This window comes from Rhodotorula paludigena (genome assembly GCF_050403205.1).
Source record: "Rhodotorula paludigena JCM10292 DNA, Rt_paludigena_JCM10292v1_ctg5, whole genome shotgun sequence".
Taxonomy (NCBI): domain Eukaryota; kingdom Fungi; phylum Basidiomycota; class Microbotryomycetes; order Sporidiobolales; family Sporidiobolaceae; genus Rhodotorula; species Rhodotorula paludigena.
The window spans coordinates 139,439-158,477 of NW_027481453.1; the positions used below are offsets into that span (position 1 = coordinate 139,439).

The window sequence follows — 19,039 nt, forward strand, 5'->3', positions numbered from 1 at the left end:
CGCTCCCTTTCCGCTGTCGACCACGCTTGCAAGCTGCTTCACCAAGCTCTCGCCCCCTCACGCCACGCTGGAGAGGGGAAGGGAGACTCTATGCAGGCGGGCTTCCCTGCTCGTACCGGTATTGTCCCCCGACGCGCCCGCGCCATGCCTTTGTCCTCGTTGACAACCAGCTGAGCTCCCGGCGGCACGGTCGGCCCGTCAACTCAGCTTTTTTTCTTTCCCAGGGTGCCAAGGTCGTCCTTCGCTGTTCCCTCGGCTTCTACCGGATCAACCGGGCTTCTTGGATGGAGAGTTTGCGCCGCAGCGTGGGCGATAAATGAACTCAGCTGCTCGTTCCACGGTTGAGCGGGCTGCTGTCTTGGCATGTCCGCCTGCTCTCGCCGCAGTGACAGAGTCTGTGTGCTGTCGCTTGGAATGCGTCCGTGCTGTAGGTACGCATTCCACCGCCTGCGGCGGACGCAATCAGCTCGGCCGTGCTCGACAACCCTGTTCTTCGGGCGGAGCGTGGTTCTTCCGCGCTCGTATCTCCGGTCCGACGGGAGCTTCCAGACCTTTTCTGCTCCACCCTTCGAACAAACCCCGAGCATGCGGTACCTGCCGCTTTGCGCTCTGTCGATGCTGTACGTGCAGGAGGCCTCAGCTCGATGGACGAGCAACCGGGGCCGCTCAGCGCTTTACCTAGTGCTGCGCGGGCATTTCTTCGTCGTCCTGTTCCGACGACTGATCCGAAGAGACCGTCCCTGTATCGCCCATTCGATCACAGATTTTTCATTCTGCCCGTCTTCTCCGCGCGGCCCCAGAACCACCGTGGGGCGGTCGTGCCGCGGGGCAGCTTACGTGAACAAGCTCGCGCCTCGCGGGCAGGTAATGACTTCGCAAGCAGCGCTACCAAAGCGCGGCGACCGATCCCCCAAGGAGGACTTTTCTCAGCCTTTTCCGACAGACAAAGGGAGTCTATAATCGTTTGCCTAAGACTGAGGACCTTCGAGCATCGACCGGAAGCAGTGATGTCAACGGCAGGCGCGTATTTGGCATCTTTCTCGCTCGACGAAGGCGTGACCCAAGCGCGACCGCTGTACCTCGTAGGTACCGTACCTATGGCCCTGCAGCAATTTCGCACAGGCCCTTCGGCGTCACTGCAGATCGTTGCGCTTTCCGCCATTGCGGAATGGCGCTAGCATCTCTTTCTCGGGGATCGCTTCGATGCGAATCGCCGAAAAGCTGCAGGGAGGGTGCCGGGTGCAAGCGCAAAGTCCGCAGGTGCGGGTTGGGAGCGGGTATCGCCGTGTGCGCTCGATTTGGTATGCAGATGGGAGTGGCCGTGCACCTGCATCTCCGATCCTCGCAGCTCTGCAACGTCATGCGGGCGGGCGAAACTCGCCAGGTTGGGGCAAGAAGAGTCTTTCGCGAGACGAGGGAAGCATTGGCCGCTCAACCGGGGGCCTCAAGTTCGTGCTGCGACAGGCGTCGCAGTCGCTCAGCGCAGGAGAAACCGCGCGCTGAGTCGACATCACATCAAGCACATCGCAATGTGGGCGTGTAGGCACTGGAGCAAGTCAACTACCGTCTGGTTTCGAGCGAAAAGCCGCCGTCACGAACCGGGCAAGCTGACCTTGCAGAACAGCGAGGGCAGCTGTAGCAAACGCAAACGAGCGAAAAATCGCTGAAGCAGGATACTCGTCTACTGCATTGCGTTTTGAGCACGTCTACAGCTCGGTATGGCCGTCCTTCGCGATCTTGTCAGGATGACGGTATCCGAATGCCTGCTCAAGCGCTGCAGGCCATGGATCACGATGTGAGACAGGCGCATAGAGAGAGGGAGGAAAGCGAGCGCACCGTCTTGCTGCTTGGTCGTCAGTGCTGGCGGAAGCACAACCTGATACTCGACGTACAGGTCGCCGTGGCCGCTCAAATGGTAGATGGGCATGCCCTCGCCGTGAATGACGTCGACAAAGCCTGGTGACGGGACGAGCAGCTCGTTAGAATGCGAGCGCGGTGAACTTGGCTGCAGACCGGACGGACCTGGCTGCGTCACGCCTGTCCGCGAAAGCACAATATCGTGACCGTCCAGTCCTCGGACACGGTGCTTGAAGCCGAGCAGAGCCTGTGTGCAAGTACCATATGAGAATGCGCAACAAGAGAGAGAAGACGTGACAAAGGCGCACCTCGGACACAGAGATCGGCTCTTTCCAGTACAGATTGGACTCCTTGCGCACGAACCCTCCTCGCTCCTTCTTGCTTCGCACACGCATAATGACGTCTCCAGCGACCCAGTCCGGGCTCTCGTCCGCCTCGCCCTCAAAGACAATCTCGGCGCCCTCGGGCATGCCGCGGTCGACGTGCAGGTTCAGCTCGGACTGCTGCTCGACAATGCGGTGCCCTCGGCAGGCAGAGCAGACGTGCTTGATCGACTTGCCGCGACCGCCGCAGCTGTGCGCGGAAAAGCGTGTGAGCCCGATGCAAGAACGACAAGAAGAAAAGGCTTGACGCACCGGTCACAATGCATCTGCGCCTGCTGGAAGATACCCGGCCCAAGTTGGTGCCGCACCAGGCGCACGCCGCGGCCGTCGCAGACTGGGCAGGTGACAATGTCCTTCTCGCTCCTCGCGCCGGAACCTACGGAGAACGTTGAGGTCAGTCTCGAGCGAAGGAGTAGGCCGCCTCCCGCGTACCGTCGCACTGCTCGCAAATCGCTCGACGATTGATCGTAAACTAGGGAGGAATTGGTCAGCTCCAGGTCATTCCGAACGGAGAAGCGTGCCCAAGTGCCGCACCTTCATCGAGTCTCCCTCATACATCGCCTTCAAATCGACCTCGATCTCCGCCAGCATGTTCTGTCCCCTGCGCTGCTGCTGCGCGCCGCCTCCGCCGAACCCGAACGCGTTGCGGAAGATGTTGAAGGGGTCGCCGCCGGCTCCTCCGCCGCCCTCCTGCTGCTTCAGCCCCTCCTCGCCGAAGCGGTCGTATGTCTTGCGCTTTTCGGCGTCCGACAGCACCTCGTATGCTCGCGAGACCTCGAGGAACTTGGCTCGCCCTTCCTCCGAGTCGTTCTTGTCGGGATCTGCGGCTCGAATGCGTCAGCGAGGGACTCGGGATGCTCGAGGAGGCGAGCAAGAACACACGGTACTGCTTGCTGAGTTTCTGTTGCAACGGAGTAGTCGGAAGTCAACGCCAGGTCAGCCACGGTTTCGCAGAGTCAACGAGGTTGGACTCGCTGCGCACCCGATCTGCAGCGGTGGAAGCCGTCAGCGCGGTTCACAAGCTCGCACAAGAGGCGTGGCACACGTACAGCTCTTTTTGAGCTCCTTCTCGGTCGCAGAACGCGAAACGCCCAGGACGCGGTAGAAGTCCGTCCCGGCGAGCGCGACGCTGAGGCACGCAAGGAGCACGACGATGCGTGCGAGCAGGGTGCCGAGCATCTGCTCAATGTCGACTAGCCACCGTGAGGCAAAGTCCGAGCTGCAGCAGGTTGCCTGGAGGAAGACACGTCGTCGCACGCGCCGGGTGGGCACCACTTCCTCCTCCGCTCACTCTTGCTATGGCTTCCTCCAAGACACTCGCTATCGTGCTCGGCGCAGGACCGGGGACGGGAGCTGCCCTGGCACAAGCGTTCGCCAAGACCCATGGCGCCGTCGCGCTCCTCGCACGCAACCACTCTTCCCTCGAGTCCGTCGTCAGCGACGTACGCAGCGCTGGTGGAGACGTGTGCTTACTCTACTGAAACTGTCTTGAACCCACTCACCCCGTCTGGAGCTTTCAGGCTGCCCCCTTCCGCTGCGACGTCTCTTCGGCCGACTCGGTTGCCGACGCTTTCGCGCAAATCAAGCAAAAATGGCCCCAGCACCAGGTTACTGCTGCGTTGTTCAACGCGAACAGCCCGCTGCAGCTCAAGCCTTTCCTCGAGGCATCCGTAGAAGATCTGAAGCCGGGCATTGATGTCAACCTGTCTGCCTCCTCCTTTGGTTCTCCAGTCTGTCAGCGTCTGACGCAATCTAGCAAGCAGTCACGGCGCTTTTCACTTCTCGCAAAAGGTAATCCCCCTCCTGCTCCAGGCTGGGGGTGGCTTCCTTGGGTTCAGCGGTGCAACCGCCTCCATCAAGGGTGCGCACTTTGCTTTGTGCAAACTGCCTGTCCGCGCTGATGGTCCGCATTGCAGGCTCCGCCAAGTTCGGCACGTTTGCTTCTACCAAGGCCGCCTTGCGCAGCCTGAGTGCGCTCACCTGCGTAAGTGCCACCGTCATTGAATGCTCACAGTGTTCTCGCACCAGGTCAATCGCTAGCTCGCGAGTTTGGCCCGCAAGGCGTGCATGTGTCGCACGTCATCATTGATGGTAAGAGCTTCCAATCATCCTCGTGAGTCCTGTGCTGACGCCCATTTCCCAGGTGTGATTGACACTGACCGCGTACGCCAGAACTATGGCGAAGCCGAGGAGGGCACGGTATGGCCCCGTGGCACTGCTCCTGCATATCAAGCAAGGCTGACTACTGCAACCCGCCGCAGCGCATCGACCCTTCCGCTATTGCCGACACCTTTGTCTATCTTTCTCAGCAGCCCAAAGGCTGCTGGACTCACGGTGTGTCCATACAGCGTGCATTCCTGCGTCTCCTAGTGCTGATAATTCTGACGTACAGAGCTGGACATCCGTCCCGCCGCCGAGAAGTGGTGAAGATCCCGGGGCTCAGCTTTCGCAGCAGGATGAAAGGCAGTACCCTCGTCCAGGTGGTGGCTGCGCCCGGCGCGGTGGCTCAGTGTACATATAACAAATCTTTACACGCGCTCTGGCAGCAAGGAAGAAGTCTGCTGCCAGCATCAGGGTCCTCCGACCGGCGTGTGACACGCGCATTTTGGGCGGATGCGAAGCACTACCTCCCTGCAAGGGCCGATCCCGCTGCGCACTCGACAGTTTGTAAGCCGTCAGCAGACTTGTCCGAGTTCGGCCTGGGCGAAAAAAGACGCGGATCGGCAAGCTTTGGGCGGGCCGAAGACAAGCTTCGGCGACGAGAGAGGCGCGCGAACAACGTCCTTGACTCCGGGCACCTCCCCTGCCTGGCTGTGCGGACGTGCGACTGCTGCCAGCTCCTGTCAGACGATCTCTGCAGACCCGCGAGCTCTGCCTGCCTGCTCTGACTTGCGCACCGGGTCGCACGACGCCTGGTTCGGCCCCTCCACCTCCCCCGCTCGCGATCGCACCCGCCTCGCTCCGTCGCGCACGCCAGCTCTGCACGAGCAGCCATGGGCAACAGTCAGAGCTCGCACGGCAGCTCGCGCCACCAGGGCGGCCACGCAGCGTCCGGCTCGGGCCCTGTCGCCGGGCTGCGCAGTCGTGCAAGCACCCTCACCGGCGGATCTTCCTCGGCCTCGTCCGCCGCAAAGGACGCCGCCAGCGTCACGCCCGTCGAGAACCGCACGGTCGTCGACGGTGGGTGGGTCGAGCCCCAGTCGCTCCTGTACGCGCGCCTCGAGTACCACCACCCGACCGTCCACAAGCTTATCGCCGACCGCCGCCTCGCGCCGTTCTATCTCGGCCTCCAAGACTTTGAGGAGGATTGGGACGTTGACCACATCGTCGAGGCGCTCGCCGAGGCCGAGCAGCAGGCGACGCAGAACCTCCGCGACGCGCATGCTGCGGCGATCGATGCCGCCAACGAGGCCGAGGCGGCCGTGCTGAGTGCGCCGCCGGGCACGCGCAAGCACAAGGAGGCCGTGCAGGCGACCAACAGCGCCGTGCTGCACCGCGAGCGCCTCGCCGAGACGCTCAAGCGCCGCGTCAAGCGCGGGGGAGGCGCGCTCCAGTCGGTCAGCAAGTCGGACTCGGCAAAGCTGTATCAGACCAAGGCGCTCGAATGCCCCATCTGCTTCCTGTGCGTTTGCTTCCTGTCCTTGCGCAGTAGTCGTTGTACTGACGTGATCGTTCAAACTAGCTACTACCCGCCCAACATGGTCCACACCCGGTGCTGCGACCAGCCCATCTGTACCGAGTGCTTCGTGCAGATCAAGCGCGCCGAGCCGACGCCGACGCACCTCGAGTCGGAACCTGCCTGCTGTCCGTTCTGCATGGAGCCAAACTTCGGCTGCATCTACGAGAAAGTGCGGGTGTTCTCCTCTTTTCTCTTCTGTGCCCGCCACTGACCTCGCGTGCGCACCAGCCGCGTGTTCAGCCTGTTGTGCGTACGAGCTCCGGCAACGTGCCTGCCGGAACATCAGACAGCGCACCCTCGGGGACCTCGGAGACGACTGAAGCGCCGAAACCGCGGCGCAAATCGTTTGCGCACACGGAGAAGGAGGTTGTTACGACCGGTACGTCCCAGCCTCATCGCTTTCGTACTGCGCGGCGCTGACTTCAAAGACGGGCAGACATGGTGCACCCCGACTGGGAGGAGAAGCTCGAGACGATGAAGGCAACAGTCGCACGGCGGGCCAACCGCCGGATCGTCTTCCGCCAAGTCGGCGACCGGCTCATTCCCGTCGGCATCACGTCTGGGCGCGGCAACACGGACGGCGCCAACCCGACCATGTCGACCTCAACGCTCCCGCCCAACTTCCTCTCCCAGATCGCCGCCGCGCTGGACGCAGCCAACGAGAGCGGCGGTAGCAGCGGCGGGCGACGGAGGGGAAGTCGCAGCTCGCGTCGACGGGCTGGCAGCCAGAGCGACGAGGTCACGGCGCTCCTCGAGAGTCTCGGGTTGGGCGGTGGCCCGGACCTCGAGGAGATGATGGTGCAGGAGGCGATGCGGCTGAGTCAGCTCGAGGAGGAAGAGCGCATGAAGAAGGAGGAGGAAGAGCGTGCAAAGAAGGCGGGACCGACGCCGGCGGCTGGACCGGGTGAGGGCGCCGCAGGTGCCGTACCGCAGACGCCTCGCACGACCGAGCGGCTCCTCTCCGAAGCGATGGGCGGCTCGTTTGGCGGAACGTCTGCAGACTCTTCGCCGGCGCGCACTCCCGCCATGCCTTCGCCTATGCCCGTCTCTGCCGAATCCTCGTCATCTACCTCACCGCCAGCACCCGCCGCCGTTCCTCCTCTCTCTTCCCTCGACGTCGACATTCCTTCAACGCCTCTGGAAGCCGATATGTCGACTCCGACAGCTGCGCCTGCGCCGGCTCCCGCATCGGCTTCGGCCGCCGAGCCCACCCTCACTTCGGGCGAGCTGGCCGTTCCGCCTGCGGCAACGACCACGACCGACCTCGCCAGGTCGGACACGGCATCACCCATCATTCCCCCACCCTCGCCATCGCCTTCGCAAGGCTACCAGGCTCTGGAGAGTGACGGCGAGTCGATGCACGACGTCGCCAGCGCCAAGCGGACACCGAGCGAGCATGTCGAGAATGGCGTGGCAACGGGTCGCCTCGTCGACGCATAGACTGCCTTGGCCACCTCTTCGCTGCGTCTCTCGTGAGCATAGACACTGGCTCGTCGTCGTTGTGCACCATTACGTTCCGCCGTGCCCTTTTGTCGGTCTACTGTATCTCGCCTCACCCTTGGTCGTCCCTGTCATGCCCTTTTTTCGCCCCCTCTGACTCGCCCCTCCCACTTCTGCTGTAGCTTGTTCCCTTCTTGCAATTACGCTCCGCCGCCGCCTCAATCTCCTCGCGCAGTCCGTCGTGCCGAGCGCTGCGTCGCCGAGCCTCTCCGCAGCCTGCCCTGCACCGCCCCTTCGCCCTCTTCGCTGCTCTTTCTCCCGCAATCTTGCTCTGCTGCGAATGGGCGCGTGCTCATCCAAGTCTGCGCATCCTGCTGAGGACTCGACGCCCGCTTCCCACGCTCCCGCTGCTTCTGCGCCCCAGCAGCACTTCGCCATGGCTCAGTCCCACTCGGCGCGCTCAGGTCCGTCTTGGTCGCATCGTACAGCTCAAGCGCCCTTGCGCTGACCAGAGCTTGCACGTAGACCACTTTGTCGAGCGCCGCGGCAGCGACTTGTTCCTCGCGGGCGAGCGCTTCCGCTTCGCCAGCCTCAACGCCCCGGAGCTCCTCGACGGCGACGTCAATGGCCCGTTCGAGGTGCGCGACACGATGCAGGCGCTCGCAGCCGAGGGCGCGTTCGGGACGGCCGTCACGCGGACGTACACGCTGCGGGTGCGGCTACTTCCTCGGCCCCACTACACCTCCCGACTTCGTTGAACTGACCCCAGCCTCATGCAGATCAAGAGCAAGAACATCGGCCGCGGGCACATCAACGGCTGGAGCGCCGAGTGGAATGACTGGATGTGGGACGGCGGGCGCCTCGAGGAGATGGACCTCGTCCTCGCCGAGGCTGCCAAGGCCGGCGTCAAGCTCATCATCCCGATCGTGAACCAGGACACGGGCGAAGAGTCCGTCTCGTCTCTCACACTGTGCGCTCGGTCCAGCCGCTGACGGTTCATGCGCGACACGCAGCTCGAACTGGGTCGGCTCGACGGCCGATTTGACACGGTACCGTTATGGGCTGCGCTCGAACGACGAGGCGCGCCAAATTGACTGGTGGACAGACCACACGATGGTCGAGAGGTGAGCATGCTCACGAGCGCGCGTTGTGAACGATTTGACTGACGCTTCCGTCGGCACAGCTTCAAGCTCATCATGGACTTCCTTCTCAACCGTGTCAACTCGATCAATGGCCGGCGGTACGGCGACGACCCGACGATTCTCGCGTGGGAGACGGGCAACGAGATGAACCACCTCGGCATGCGTCCGGCGCCGGCTTCCTGGACGCTCATCGTCGCCAAGCACCTCAAGTCGCGCGCGCCGCGCACGCTCGTCATGGATGGGTCCTTCGCGCGCAACGACAGCCCCGAGCTGTGCTACCCGAAGGAGGTGCTCGAGAGCCCGGACGTCGACATCGTCTCGTACCACTACTACGGCGATGGCGATGCGAGGAGGGTCAAGAAGGACTGCGAGATGGCAAGGAGGTACAACAAGGTGTACGTGCGGACCACCCGTCTATCTGAGCCCGGGGAGCTGACTTTCGGGGAACATCTGTGTCCAGATTTGTCGCCGGCGAGTTCGGCTTCTTCTCCAAGCCCAGCTTGTACGAATCCTTTATGAAGGACGTCGAGTCCGCCGGCGGTTCGTCCCTTTCAGGTTTTTATTGCATGAAAGTTGGGCTGACTGGATCGCCCTCTCGCAGGTGCCGGCTCGCTCGTTTGGTCTCTGCGGCCGCACTCGGCACAGGGCGGGCACAAGACGCACGGCGAGGGAGACGGCCTCTGGTCCTACCGTGCGTTCTGCTTCCTTCTGCACAAACTCGTCTCTCGCAACTCTGACTCTCGATTCACAGACATCCCGGGCTGGAAAGACCCACAACACCCCGAATTCGACTCTCGCGAGTATGCCATCGTCTCTGCCATTCGCGCCGCGTCGTTCAAGATCATTGGTCAGCGCGTGCCCTCGCGCTTCCCTGTCCCCGGCGCGCCGAGCAAGCCGTGGCTTGTCCAGTCGCGAAGCGGCGGGCCGGCCATTGCGCATGCTGGCGCTGCCTGGGCGCACAGGTACGTTGTCGTCGTGCGCGGAACTGGCGGTGAGCAGAGTCGGGAGGTGCTCGACTGCACCAAAGAAGGCTGTTTCGCTGTCGAGCTGGGCAGGGAATACCACGCGTGCGGAGCGGGACAGGGTGTGCAGGTCTCGGTCAGGGCGGTCAGCGTTGACGGGATTGTCGGCGGCGAGTCGGAGCCGCTGCAGCTCTAGATCGTGCATCACCCGTACACTTCTACCGTGTAAACAGACACTCGCGTTCGCGGCCTCTCCTGCTGGATCGGCTCGAGGGGACCGAGCCAAGTTGAGCGCAAGACGAGTTCGAGCCCGTTGCAGCTACTAACGAGTGCGACTACTAACGAGTGCGAGTGGTCAAGAAGGGTGAAACGAGTGCGAGGATACGTGCTCAGTCGGAGAGAAGGGCGAGGAGGGCAATAGAAGCAACAGGAAAGAATAGAAGGGTGTGCGGGTCGTCCAGCCCGGTGGCGAGAAGGAAAGGGATGGACAGGAAGGAAGGGGTATCAAGTGCGTCTTCCGAGTCGACGTGCACTGCACTGACGAGGGGAATCAAGGGAAGGCGCGGGTATGTAATCGGGACGTCGAGGTCGAGGCGGCGGTTTGACGGGTTTCGCTCGACAGAGCGAGCTTAGTCGCAAACCGCGAGGTTGTTGTAAGACTTGAGCTCATAGCCAGTCTTGCCGACGAGCCAGCCGTTGGTCATCTGGAAGAGGTAGTCGACTGGAGACGAAGGTCGTCAGCGGTGGTCCTCGAGCGCTGAGTCGTTCTTGTCTGTATGGTCAGGTGCGTACGATTGTTTTGACAGGTACAGCATCCGCTAGATTTAGCAGCCGTAGCGCTCTGGTACGACATGCCCGGTTGCCACTGCAAGGGGAAAGAGGTGAGCGGGAGCCGAGGCCAGCTTTCGCGCAACTCACGCCGTTGTACGCGCCGAGCGCACGCAGGAATGCGCCACCCTGGTTGTCGAGCTCGCGCTTGAAGTACTCGGCAGCGGTGCGGACCTGCGCGGGACGAGGAAGTCAGCGAATGCTCGCGGGAGGAGGGAGACCGGGAGACTCACGTTGAACTCCGGGTCGCGGCACGCCGCGGCGCTGCGACCGCCGCACTTGTCGGGCGTGATCTGCATGAGGCCGACCTCGCCGCCGCCGCCCATGGTGTTGGGGTTGCAGGTCGACTCCTGAAGGGCGAACGACGCGAGGAGGATGGCGGGGAGGCCCGTGTCGGCACCAACCTTCTCGAAGACGTGTACAAGCGACTTGCACGGGTCCCAAACGTGGTTGGTGGCGAGCGCATGCTCGAGCGAGACGGTCGTGATGCGGTCGAGCGTGACGCCCGCGGGAGGCGTCCAGCCCGACGATGGCTTGCTCTTGTCGATGCCGCAGTTGAGCCACGAAAGGGCACCGTTGGGCTGACTGTCGTCGGCGCCAGAGGGACCGCAGTTGTCGGCGCTGAATCCGATGAGGCTCTTCGTCTGTTTCGAACCGACATGTGAGTCGACGACGCCGAAGCAGAACGAGCAATTCATCCGCACCTTGCCCGGGTTGAAGACAGCGAGCTTGGTGTTGGAGTTCGTGTCAGCCTCCTTCTTGGCCTCTGCGGCAGCCTTTTTCGCGGCGGCCTTCTCGGCAGCAGCCTTCTCGGCAGCGGCCTTCTCAGCGGCGGCCTTGTCGGCGGCCGCCTTCTCCTGCGCAGCCTTCTTGGCAGCAGCACTTCGACAAGCATGCAGTCAGTACGGGAAGAGGCGCATAAGAGAATTGGGACGCACGCCTCAGCCTCGGCCTGCGCCTTCGCCTGAGCCTTCGCCTGCGCCTCAGCCTGCGCCTTAGCCTCGGCCTCGGCCTTCGCCTGAGCGCGAGCCGCAGCCTCCTCCTGCGCCTTCTTCTCGGCAGCACTGCAAGGACAGTGTAGTCAGTACCAGCGCAGCGGGAGGCAGTGAAAGGGACGAACGCCTTGGCAGCGGCCTCCTCCTGGGCCTTCTGCTCAGCAGCGCTGTGGACGAGCGGGTTAGCACTGAGTCATCGAAGATTGAAAAGTAACGCACGCCTTGGCGGCAGCAGCCTCGGCAGCACTGCGGAGAGAATGGTGTCAGTCACGCCGAGTGACGAAGTGTGACAGGACGCACGCCTTGGCCTCGGCTTCAGCCTTCTTGCGGGCGGCAATGGCAGCACTGTACACAACGTTTGAGATAAGCGGGGAGCGTTGAAGGAAGGCGGACACGAGACGAACGCCTTCTTCTTGGCGGCGGCCTCTCCCTTCGCCTTCTTCTCGGCGGCACTGCAGGTGACAATCGGGTCAGAGCCGCCTAGAGTGACCTCAGGGAGCGTGCGCGTACGCCTGAGCGGCGGCGGCCTCCTCGGCAGCCTGCTTCTGGGCGGCGCTGAGATGTTGCACGACGAAGGTCAATTCCGGACATTCCGCGAGGACAGCAGCCTTCGCAACGCACAGCTTCTTCTGCTTCGCCTCCTTGGCAGCCTTCGCCGCGGCAGCCTGCTCCTGGCGCTGCTTCTCAGCGGCAGCCTCCTCGGCCGCTTTCTGATGCGCGCTCGCGGCCGCCTGCGACAGGTCCGCAACGGGCTGCGCCGTCGCGTCGTCGGTGGTCGGGAGCGCAAGCTTGTATGCGACGGCAACCTCGTTGACCACGTCGCCGATGCGGGCAATGACCTCGTTCAGGTCACCCGAGTCGCGCTTGCGCAGGGCGACGACACCGTCGAGGTCGTCGAAAGAAGGCGCGGGAGCGCTGCCTTCGGGCGCAGCGAAGAGGCGGAAGGGCTCTGGGGTCGGCGTGCGCTTCGAGAGGACGGAGCGGGCGGCCTCGCGGTGCGAGTGGGACCCGCCATGGCGGCGGTCAAGGCGCGCAGCGGCGAGGGTCGACGCCGACGCGGCGACGGTGAGGAGCGTCGCAAAGTGCATGGCGACGGTCACGGTCTTGCCGAGGGAAACGAAGGACAACGGTGGGACGGGCAGACAGACAACAAGCGGCACTCGGGAGAAGACAAGGGACGAAGGGGCGGGGGCGCCAAGAGACACGCTTGCTCGAGGTTGAATGAGGAGCGGAGAGGCGCGTGCTCTTGTCGCTGTCCTGGGACGGTCTGCCTGCTTCAGACGGCGCACAGCGTCGAATGCAGGCGTTTTGGCAGGTTCAGCACGGCAACGGACGGGCGGGAGTCCCACAGCACCGGCGCGACCAAATGTCTTCGGAGCTCCGCGAACGCGCTCAGGACGCGTCTCGATTGTCTCTTCTTCCCGCACGCCTGGGTCCGGCTCTCGCAGCACCACCGAGACGACGTGACCACGGCGCTGGGTCACGCGGCTTGCGTCCACCGCACGCCCCTGCTGCAGGCGCTCACCATGCTCGCACGCTTGCGCCGCGAAGCGAAACAAACAAAGTCACGTGAAGGGAATAAGGGTATGGTGCACAGATCAAAGGTGTAAAGGATAGTACGGCACAGATACATAGAAAGGCGAATCAAGAGATTACTGGTCGAGCCGGGGAATCCGACGGCGCAAGAAATCCAGGACGCGACGAGTGCGAACTTCACTCGTCCTCCTCGTCTTCCTCCTCGACAGCGGCGAGCTGCTCCTCCTGAACGTAGCGCTGGCTGTCCTCTTTTGTGTCGGCACGCGTCGAGCCGTCGTCGTACTCGATGACGCGCCGCCCCTGCGCGAAGAAGAGCTTGACCTCGCGGTTGGACGTCGCCTGGATGCGGTAGGCGTTGCCGCGTGGAACGAAGAAAGTGCCGCCTCTGTTGAATAGTAAGACCTCGTCAATAAGCGAAGTAGTGCTGGAAGTGTTGCAGCGAAACTTACGGGCCAATCGTGAAGACGGTTCGGTGCACAGTAACCGAGACGGACCCTTGGGTGCAGAAGAAGATCTGCAGGAAAGCCCGAACGATGAGTGGGACGCGCAAAGGGGCAGAGCGCGCCGACAGAGCCTTTGACTCACGTAGGAATTGTCCTTGGACGACTTGAGCGACTTCTCGCCGTCCGGCGGGAGCGTGAGGATGCCGCCTGCGAGGTAGTCGAGCTCTTGGTAGATCTTCTGGTACGAGAACTTGCCGTCGAACGTCTTCTTTGGCGACATCATTCGTGCGGTAAAGGCGACGCCTGCGGGATATGCGGGGCGGGTCAGCTGGTTTCGTCTGAGGCAATGAGCGCGACACATACGTCGCGAGACTTCTGCGTTGCCCTCCCAGCTCCACACGAGACCATCCGGGTCGGTCATGTCGTCGCAGCCCTCCTCCTCGGGCGCCTCCTCGCGCTTGACCGTCGCCGCACGGCTCGTCGCGCGCACGCTCGCCGACCGGCCCTTCTTAACGCCCGCTTTGGACAGCGGTGCCGGCTCGACTTTGGGCACGCGCACGATACCGCCGAGGCCGATGCCACTCGCGCGCCGCTTGTAGATGATGCGCTCATTGCGCCACGTTTCGAGGCGCGGGATCTTTTCGCGCATCGAGCGCCGCACTGCGCATGCAAAAACTCGTCAGTTGATGTCTTGCAAGTGGTTGAAAGTGTGAACGGGACGCACGGCCATCAATCTCGACTGTCCCCTCCTCGCGTTCGCGCTTGCGCGACATGTCGATGATGACTTCCCGCGGACGCTGCAGCCCAGCGCCCTTCCTCGACGGGCCCTTCTGCGATGCAGACGAGACGCCCTTCTTGCCAGGGCTCGTCGACGACCGTGCGCGCGCCTTGCCCTTGCCCTTGCCCTTGGCGCCCTTGGACGCTGCGGGCTTGCCCTTCATCGGGCGCGAAGAGGGGCCAGCGACGGGCGGGCTGTCGTCCTCCTCGTCCTGCTCGTCGCCGTCCGCGCCTGCTGCGCCGTCGTCATCGTAGCCGTACGCGCCAGCGTCGGCATCATCGTCGAACTGGAAGTTGTCGCCCGCGCCGGCTACGCCATCGTCGCTGTACTCGTCCCCTCCGCCGCCAAACTCGGGCTGGTAGTACTCTTCGTGCTCCGGCTGCATGTCGACGGGGCTTGGCGACCGCTCGATGGCGCGGCCCTTTCCTTTGCGGTCGACGACGGGCACCGGACGGCCGTTCCGGTCGAGCTTCATCAGGCCCGAGGGCGACTCGGCGGCCGAGTCGGGACTGCCGTACGACGCGCGCGCCTTGCCCTTGCCCCTGGCGGCGGACGAGACGGCGCCCGTCAACGGTTTTTTCGCGCCGAGTGCGGCGCGTACGACCTCGTCTTCGTCCTCGTCCTCATCTTCCTCTTCGTCCTGGTCCCCATACGCGCCGCCCGCGTCCTGCTCATAGTCGTACTCGCGCACCTCGTCGTCCTCTTCCTCCTCGAGCACTTCCTCTTCGTCGCCCTCGAGGCTCGACAGCCTCCTCCGCGACGACGAACCGGCGCCGTTCTCGCGCGGCGACGAGAGGCCCTTGCGCGAGACGGTGCGCGAGCCCGAGGCGGTCGTCGAGTGTCGAAGCGCCGAGGGGCGGCGCGCGGCGGACCCGGTCGTCGAGGGGTGCTGCCGCTGGTACGTGAGCGGGGAGAGACCGGTGTCTGCATGCGTAATCTGGGCATCAGCGATCCGAAGCGTTGAATCGCAAGAGAGCGGGAACGGCGCACCGTCGTCGATAGCCATGTCGCTCTCGTCCTGGTCGTCGTACCCGTACTCGTCGTCCCGCCCGGACGGCGACCCGTTGTGGAATAGCCGGCCGTTCGCGACAGACTTCTTGATCGTCGACCGTGCTGTGGTCGCCGTCGCGACAGACCGCGCGGGCGAAGACTGGAAGAAGGCATCGGGGTCCTCGAACCCTTCGGCGTCGCGGCGAGAGACCGCCTTGACGACGCCCGTCTTGCTGCGGAGCGCGCAGGGCGGCTTGTCAGCAGAGGCTTACAAGTCTATGGTCGCAGAGGAGACCTACCGGCCGCGGTCCTCGCCGATCAAGTATCGGTCGGGCCGCTCTGCCCTCGCACCGCGCTGCTGCCCATTGACGACCTTCTTCTTTGCGCTCTGCTGCCGTGCCACCGCGGCGACGGAGCGCTCAGCATACGCCTCGTCGTCGTACTGGTCTTCTGCGTAGTCGGCTTCGTCGTCGTAGTCGGATCCGGCGTCGGCACGGTTGAAGAAGGCGTCGGGACGTTCGTGCCCGGCTGAATCGCGCGGTACACCCTTGGGTGGCGCAATGTTGGTAGTCCTGTTCACGGCAAGAGACCGTCAGTACGTGGTCTTCGAGTAGAGTCGTAGAAGCGAGCGAGGGGCGATGGCTGCAGGCGGCGATGAAAGGGGCGGCAGCAGAGGGTGGACGCACCTGCCAGCCTCGCCAATGTTGTTGTTGACCTGCGGACGAGGACCTCGATGCCTGCCTGGGGTGCCTGGGGCCATGGCGGGAGCGGCGACGGGGTGTTGTTGGTTGACAAGTCGGGGTCGGCGACAGCAGCGACGGCGGGTGCAGCGGGCGCTGCGGAGTCGGCTCGTGTTGGACGAGCAGAGTCTGGTCCGAGTCTAGCACGGGACACACGCGGTCGGTGCAGCGAGAGCGGAAGAGACGCCCAAGGTCAACCGCGGGCGAAGGAGCGCGTCGCGGCAGTCGTGTCTCGGGCTCAAAGGAGTCTTAGTAGGTAGAGCGAGCGTGCTAGGACTGCTTGATCCAGTCGAGTATCCCTGTGACTCGCGGCCTGCGCGACAAGTGAGAGAGTGCGTGTCCCCCTCTCGGCTGGCGGTGCACGAGGCGGAGGGCGGCCGGGCGTGGCCTGCTTCCGCGTGCAGCTCGACGCAGCGAGCAAAGGCGAGAGCGTGCTCGTGCTTCCCGCCGCTTCCCTCGTGCCCTCGCTGCTCCCCTGCGCTCTCCCCGCTCCTCTCGCCCACCATGGTCCGCCCGTCATCATCGCTCGCGCCTCGTCCCCGCCGCACCCGCACAGACTGACCCAAACATGCCCGAATCACACAGGCTGGCGCAATGGACAACGCAAAGCGGACCATCCGCATCCAGGGTTCGCTCCTCCCCCTCCTCCCACCCCTCCCCCTCCTCGACCTCTCGGCTCGCTGCCGGCACCGCCTCGTCCCGCTCTTCGTGCTGACGCTTCGTCCATCCCGCAGATGAGGACCGCGAGTCCAAGTTCGGCTCCGTCTTCAGTGTCTCGGGTCCCGTCGTCATCGCGTGCGTCTCGTTGATCTCGCGCCAGGGACCTTGCGGTTCGTGCAGACCAGACCGCTGACTTGCAACCTCGCTGCCGCTGTGATTCCACTGAGACAGCGAGAAGATGGCTGGCGCGGCCATGTACGAGCTCGTGCGCGTCGGGCACGACGAGTGCGTCGCGTTGATTCCTCGTAACCTCTTGCACTCTCTCACTAAACGCTCTCGCTTGTTCAGACTCGTTGGCGAGATCATTCGTATCGATGGAGACAAGGCGACGATTCAGGTGTACGAGGAAACGTCGGGCATGACAATCGGTGACCCAGTCCTGCGGACGGGCAAGCCGCTTTCGGTCGAGTTGGGCCCGGGTGCGTCGCCGCAGGATCGCTGACTCTGTTACGCGAACATACCCTGACGCTTGCTTCGCAGGTCTGATGTCCAACATCTACGACGGCATCCAGCGCCCGCTCAAGGCCATCGCCGAGAAATCCGAGTCGATCTACATCCCGCGCGGCATCAACACGGACGCCCTCGACCGCACGATCAAGTGGGACTTTGACCCGACCAGCTACAAAGTCGGCGACCACATCTCGGGCGGCGACATCTTCGGCAAGGTCTACGAGAACTCGCTGGTGAGCGAGCACAAGATCATGCTCAACCCGCGCGGCATGGGCACCGTCACCCACATCGCCGAGAAGGGCGCCTACAACGTCGACGTACGTCCCGGAGCTCTTTCCTCGTGCTGGAACGCAGGCAGCGCATCGTGCTCACCCGCTTCTCGTCCGCCTCCAGGACGTCGTTCTCGAGACTGAGTTCGAGGGCAAGAAGACGCAGCACACACTCATGCAGCTCTGGCCGGTCCGTGCGCCGCGACCGACGGGCGACAAGCTGCAGGCCGACCACCCGCTCCTGACGGGGCAGCGCGTGCTCGACTCGCTCTTCCCGTGCGTGCAGGGCGGCACGACGGCCATCCCGGGCGCGTTCGGGTGCGGCAAGACGGTCATCTCGCAGGCCGTGTCCAAGTTCTCCAACTCGGACATCATCGTCTACGTCGGGTGCGGCGAGCGCGGCAACGAGATGGCCGAGGTCCTGATGGACTTCCCCGAGCTCTCGATCGACGTCAACGGCGTGCAAGAGCCCATCATGAAGCGCACGACCCTCGTCGCCAACACGTCCAACATGCCGGTCGCCGCCCGCGAGGCGTCGATCTACACCGGCATCACCCTCAGCGAGTACTTCCGCGACCAGGGCCGCAACGTCGCCATGATGGCCGACTCGTCGTCGCGCTGGGCCGAGGCCCTCCGCGAAATCTCGGGCCGCCTCGCCGAGATGCCCGCCGACTCGGGCTACCCGGCCTACCTCGGCGCCAAGCTCGCGAGCTTCTACGAGCGCGCGGGCAAGGCCACCTGCCTCGGCTCGCCCAACCGCACGGGCTCGACCACCATCATCGGCGCCGTGTCGCCGCCCGGCGGTGATTTTTCCGACCCCGTCACGACCGCGACGCTCGGCATCGTCCAGGTGTTCTGGGGTCTCGACAAGTCCGTTGCTCTTCCTTGCGGTCGTCTTGCGCCATTGTGCTGGTACTGACGAGCATGTGTCGCGCTGCAGGAAGCTCGCGCAGCGCAAGCACTTCCCGTCGGTCAACTGGAACGTCTCGTACTCGAACTAGTGCGTCCTTGTCTCCGCGCCTCTGTGAATGCCTGCGTCCTTTTCCGCGCGCCACTGTGAATGCACAGTTGGCTGACAGAAGGCTTCTCAAATTTCCACCGCGCTGCTGTCGCCCGCCCACCGCTCGTCCGGTTCGCCTCACGCCCCGCAGCACTCGCGTGCTCCAGCCGTACTACGAGCGCACCGAGCCCGACTTCCTCCACTACCGCAACGTGGCCAAGCAGATCCTGCAGAAGGAGGACGAGCTCGCCGAGATTGTCCAGCTCGTCGGCAAGAGCTCGCTCGGAGAGGGCGACAAGGTGACGCTCGACGTCGCGCGCTTGATCAAGGAGGACTTTCTCCAACAAAATGGCATCTCGGTGTACGACCGGTACTGCCCCTTCTACAAGACGGTGCGTTTGCCTTGACAAACCGCGGCCGTGACCTCGCGGAAGGTTTCGGCGGCTTCTCAGCCGTGTGCGCGCCATGCTCGTCCGCGCACTCTTCGCTGACCCTTTTCTGTTCTTCAGACCGGCATGCTCAAGAACCTTGTCACGTACTTCGAGTGCGCGATCAAGGCGGTCGAGGGCGAGACGCTCACGTGGAACAAGGTCCGCGAGTCGACGTCGGAGATTTGGCATCGCTTGCAAAGCATGAAGTTCCTCGATCCTGCAGACGGCGAAGGTTCGTGCATTCCACGCCCTTCTTCTCCTCTGACGCTAGCAAGCACACTGACTTTCGCTCCTGGGCGCAGACGTGGTCCTCAAGGAGCTCAACGACGCCTACGAGGACGTCGTCTCGACCTTCCGCCAGCTTGGCGAATAAAGCACCACTTCGCCGGATTCTTG

General features: G+C 63.7%; 7 protein-coding genes across 7 annotated transcripts; 4 read left to right on the top strand and 3 right to left on the bottom strand.

Moving 5' to 3' along the window:
• Positions 1 to 1,706: 1,706 nt before the first annotated feature.
• Positions 1,707 to 3,419, bottom strand: JCM10292_007434 (uncharacterized protein; the record flags this gene model as incomplete). Its single annotated transcript, XM_076646523.1, has 10 exons — positions 1,707 to 1,774; positions 1,837 to 1,956; positions 2,023 to 2,104; positions 2,166 to 2,430; positions 2,493 to 2,616; positions 2,673 to 2,712; positions 2,775 to 3,061; positions 3,123 to 3,141; positions 3,223 to 3,227; positions 3,290 to 3,419. The coding sequence occupies 10 exons, from the start codon at positions 3,417 to 3,419 to the stop codon at positions 1,707 to 1,709; spliced, it is 1,140 nt and encodes a 379-aa protein (XP_076507765.1).
• A 119-nt stretch (positions 3,420 to 3,538) lies between these two features.
• Positions 3,539 to 4,667, top strand: JCM10292_007435 (uncharacterized protein; the record flags this gene model as incomplete). The annotated part of the gene is made up of 8 exons (XM_076646524.1): positions 3,539 to 3,703; positions 3,761 to 3,945; positions 4,004 to 4,101; positions 4,157 to 4,210; positions 4,269 to 4,331; positions 4,384 to 4,439; positions 4,502 to 4,574; positions 4,633 to 4,667. 8 exons carry the CDS (start codon positions 3,539 to 3,541, stop codon positions 4,665 to 4,667), a joined length of 729 nt encoding a protein of 242 aa, XP_076507766.1.
• Positions 4,668 to 5,233: 566 nt separating this feature from the next.
• Positions 5,234 to 7,359, top strand: SIP5 (Sip5p; the record flags this gene model as incomplete). The annotated part of the gene is made up of 4 exons (XM_076646525.1): positions 5,234 to 5,862; positions 5,923 to 6,088; positions 6,160 to 6,298; positions 6,356 to 7,359. The coding sequence occupies 4 exons, from the start codon at positions 5,234 to 5,236 to the stop codon at positions 7,357 to 7,359; spliced, it is 1,938 nt and encodes a 645-aa protein (XP_076507767.1).
• Positions 7,360 to 7,699: 340 nt separating this feature from the next.
• Positions 7,700 to 9,659, top strand: JCM10292_007437 (uncharacterized protein; the record flags this gene model as incomplete). Its single annotated transcript, XM_076646526.1, has 8 exons — positions 7,700 to 7,823; positions 7,885 to 8,072; positions 8,139 to 8,308; positions 8,373 to 8,483; positions 8,543 to 8,896; positions 8,962 to 9,041; positions 9,103 to 9,192; positions 9,253 to 9,659. The coding sequence occupies 8 exons, from the start codon at positions 7,700 to 7,702 to the stop codon at positions 9,657 to 9,659; spliced, it is 1,524 nt and encodes a 507-aa protein (XP_076507768.1).
• Positions 9,660 to 10,092: 433 nt separating this feature from the next.
• JCM10292_007438 (lytic transglycosylase domain-containing protein) lies at positions 10,093 to 12,374 on the bottom strand (the record flags this gene model as incomplete). The annotated part of the gene is made up of 12 exons (XM_076646527.1): positions 10,093 to 10,184; positions 10,256 to 10,328; positions 10,382 to 10,465; positions 10,525 to 10,935; positions 10,996 to 11,173; positions 11,230 to 11,355; positions 11,412 to 11,453; positions 11,506 to 11,532; positions 11,587 to 11,631; positions 11,691 to 11,738; positions 11,797 to 11,841; positions 11,908 to 12,374. The coding sequence occupies 12 exons, from the start codon at positions 12,372 to 12,374 to the stop codon at positions 10,093 to 10,095; spliced, it is 1,638 nt and encodes a 545-aa protein (XP_076507769.1).
• A 625-nt stretch (positions 12,375 to 12,999) lies between these two features.
• Positions 13,000 to 15,793, bottom strand: MIF2 (Mif2p; the record flags this gene model as incomplete). The annotated part of the gene is made up of 8 exons (XM_076646528.1): positions 13,000 to 13,207; positions 13,272 to 13,336; positions 13,408 to 13,568; positions 13,629 to 13,925; positions 13,990 to 14,967; positions 15,034 to 15,266; positions 15,333 to 15,605; positions 15,720 to 15,793. 8 exons carry the CDS (start codon positions 15,791 to 15,793, stop codon positions 13,000 to 13,002), a joined length of 2,289 nt encoding a protein of 762 aa, XP_076507770.1.
• A 484-nt stretch (positions 15,794 to 16,277) lies between these two features.
• Positions 16,278 to 19,016, top strand: VMA1 (H(+)-transporting V1 sector ATPase subunit A; the record flags this gene model as incomplete). Its single annotated transcript, XM_076646529.1, has 11 exons — positions 16,278 to 16,280; positions 16,359 to 16,401; positions 16,508 to 16,568; positions 16,665 to 16,718; positions 16,782 to 16,912; positions 16,974 to 17,260; positions 17,337 to 18,082; positions 18,153 to 18,212; positions 18,364 to 18,604; positions 18,722 to 18,875; positions 18,946 to 19,016. 11 exons carry the CDS (start codon positions 16,278 to 16,280, stop codon positions 19,014 to 19,016), a joined length of 1,851 nt encoding a protein of 616 aa, XP_076507771.1.
• Between the last annotated feature and the right edge of the window lie 23 nt (positions 19,017 to 19,039).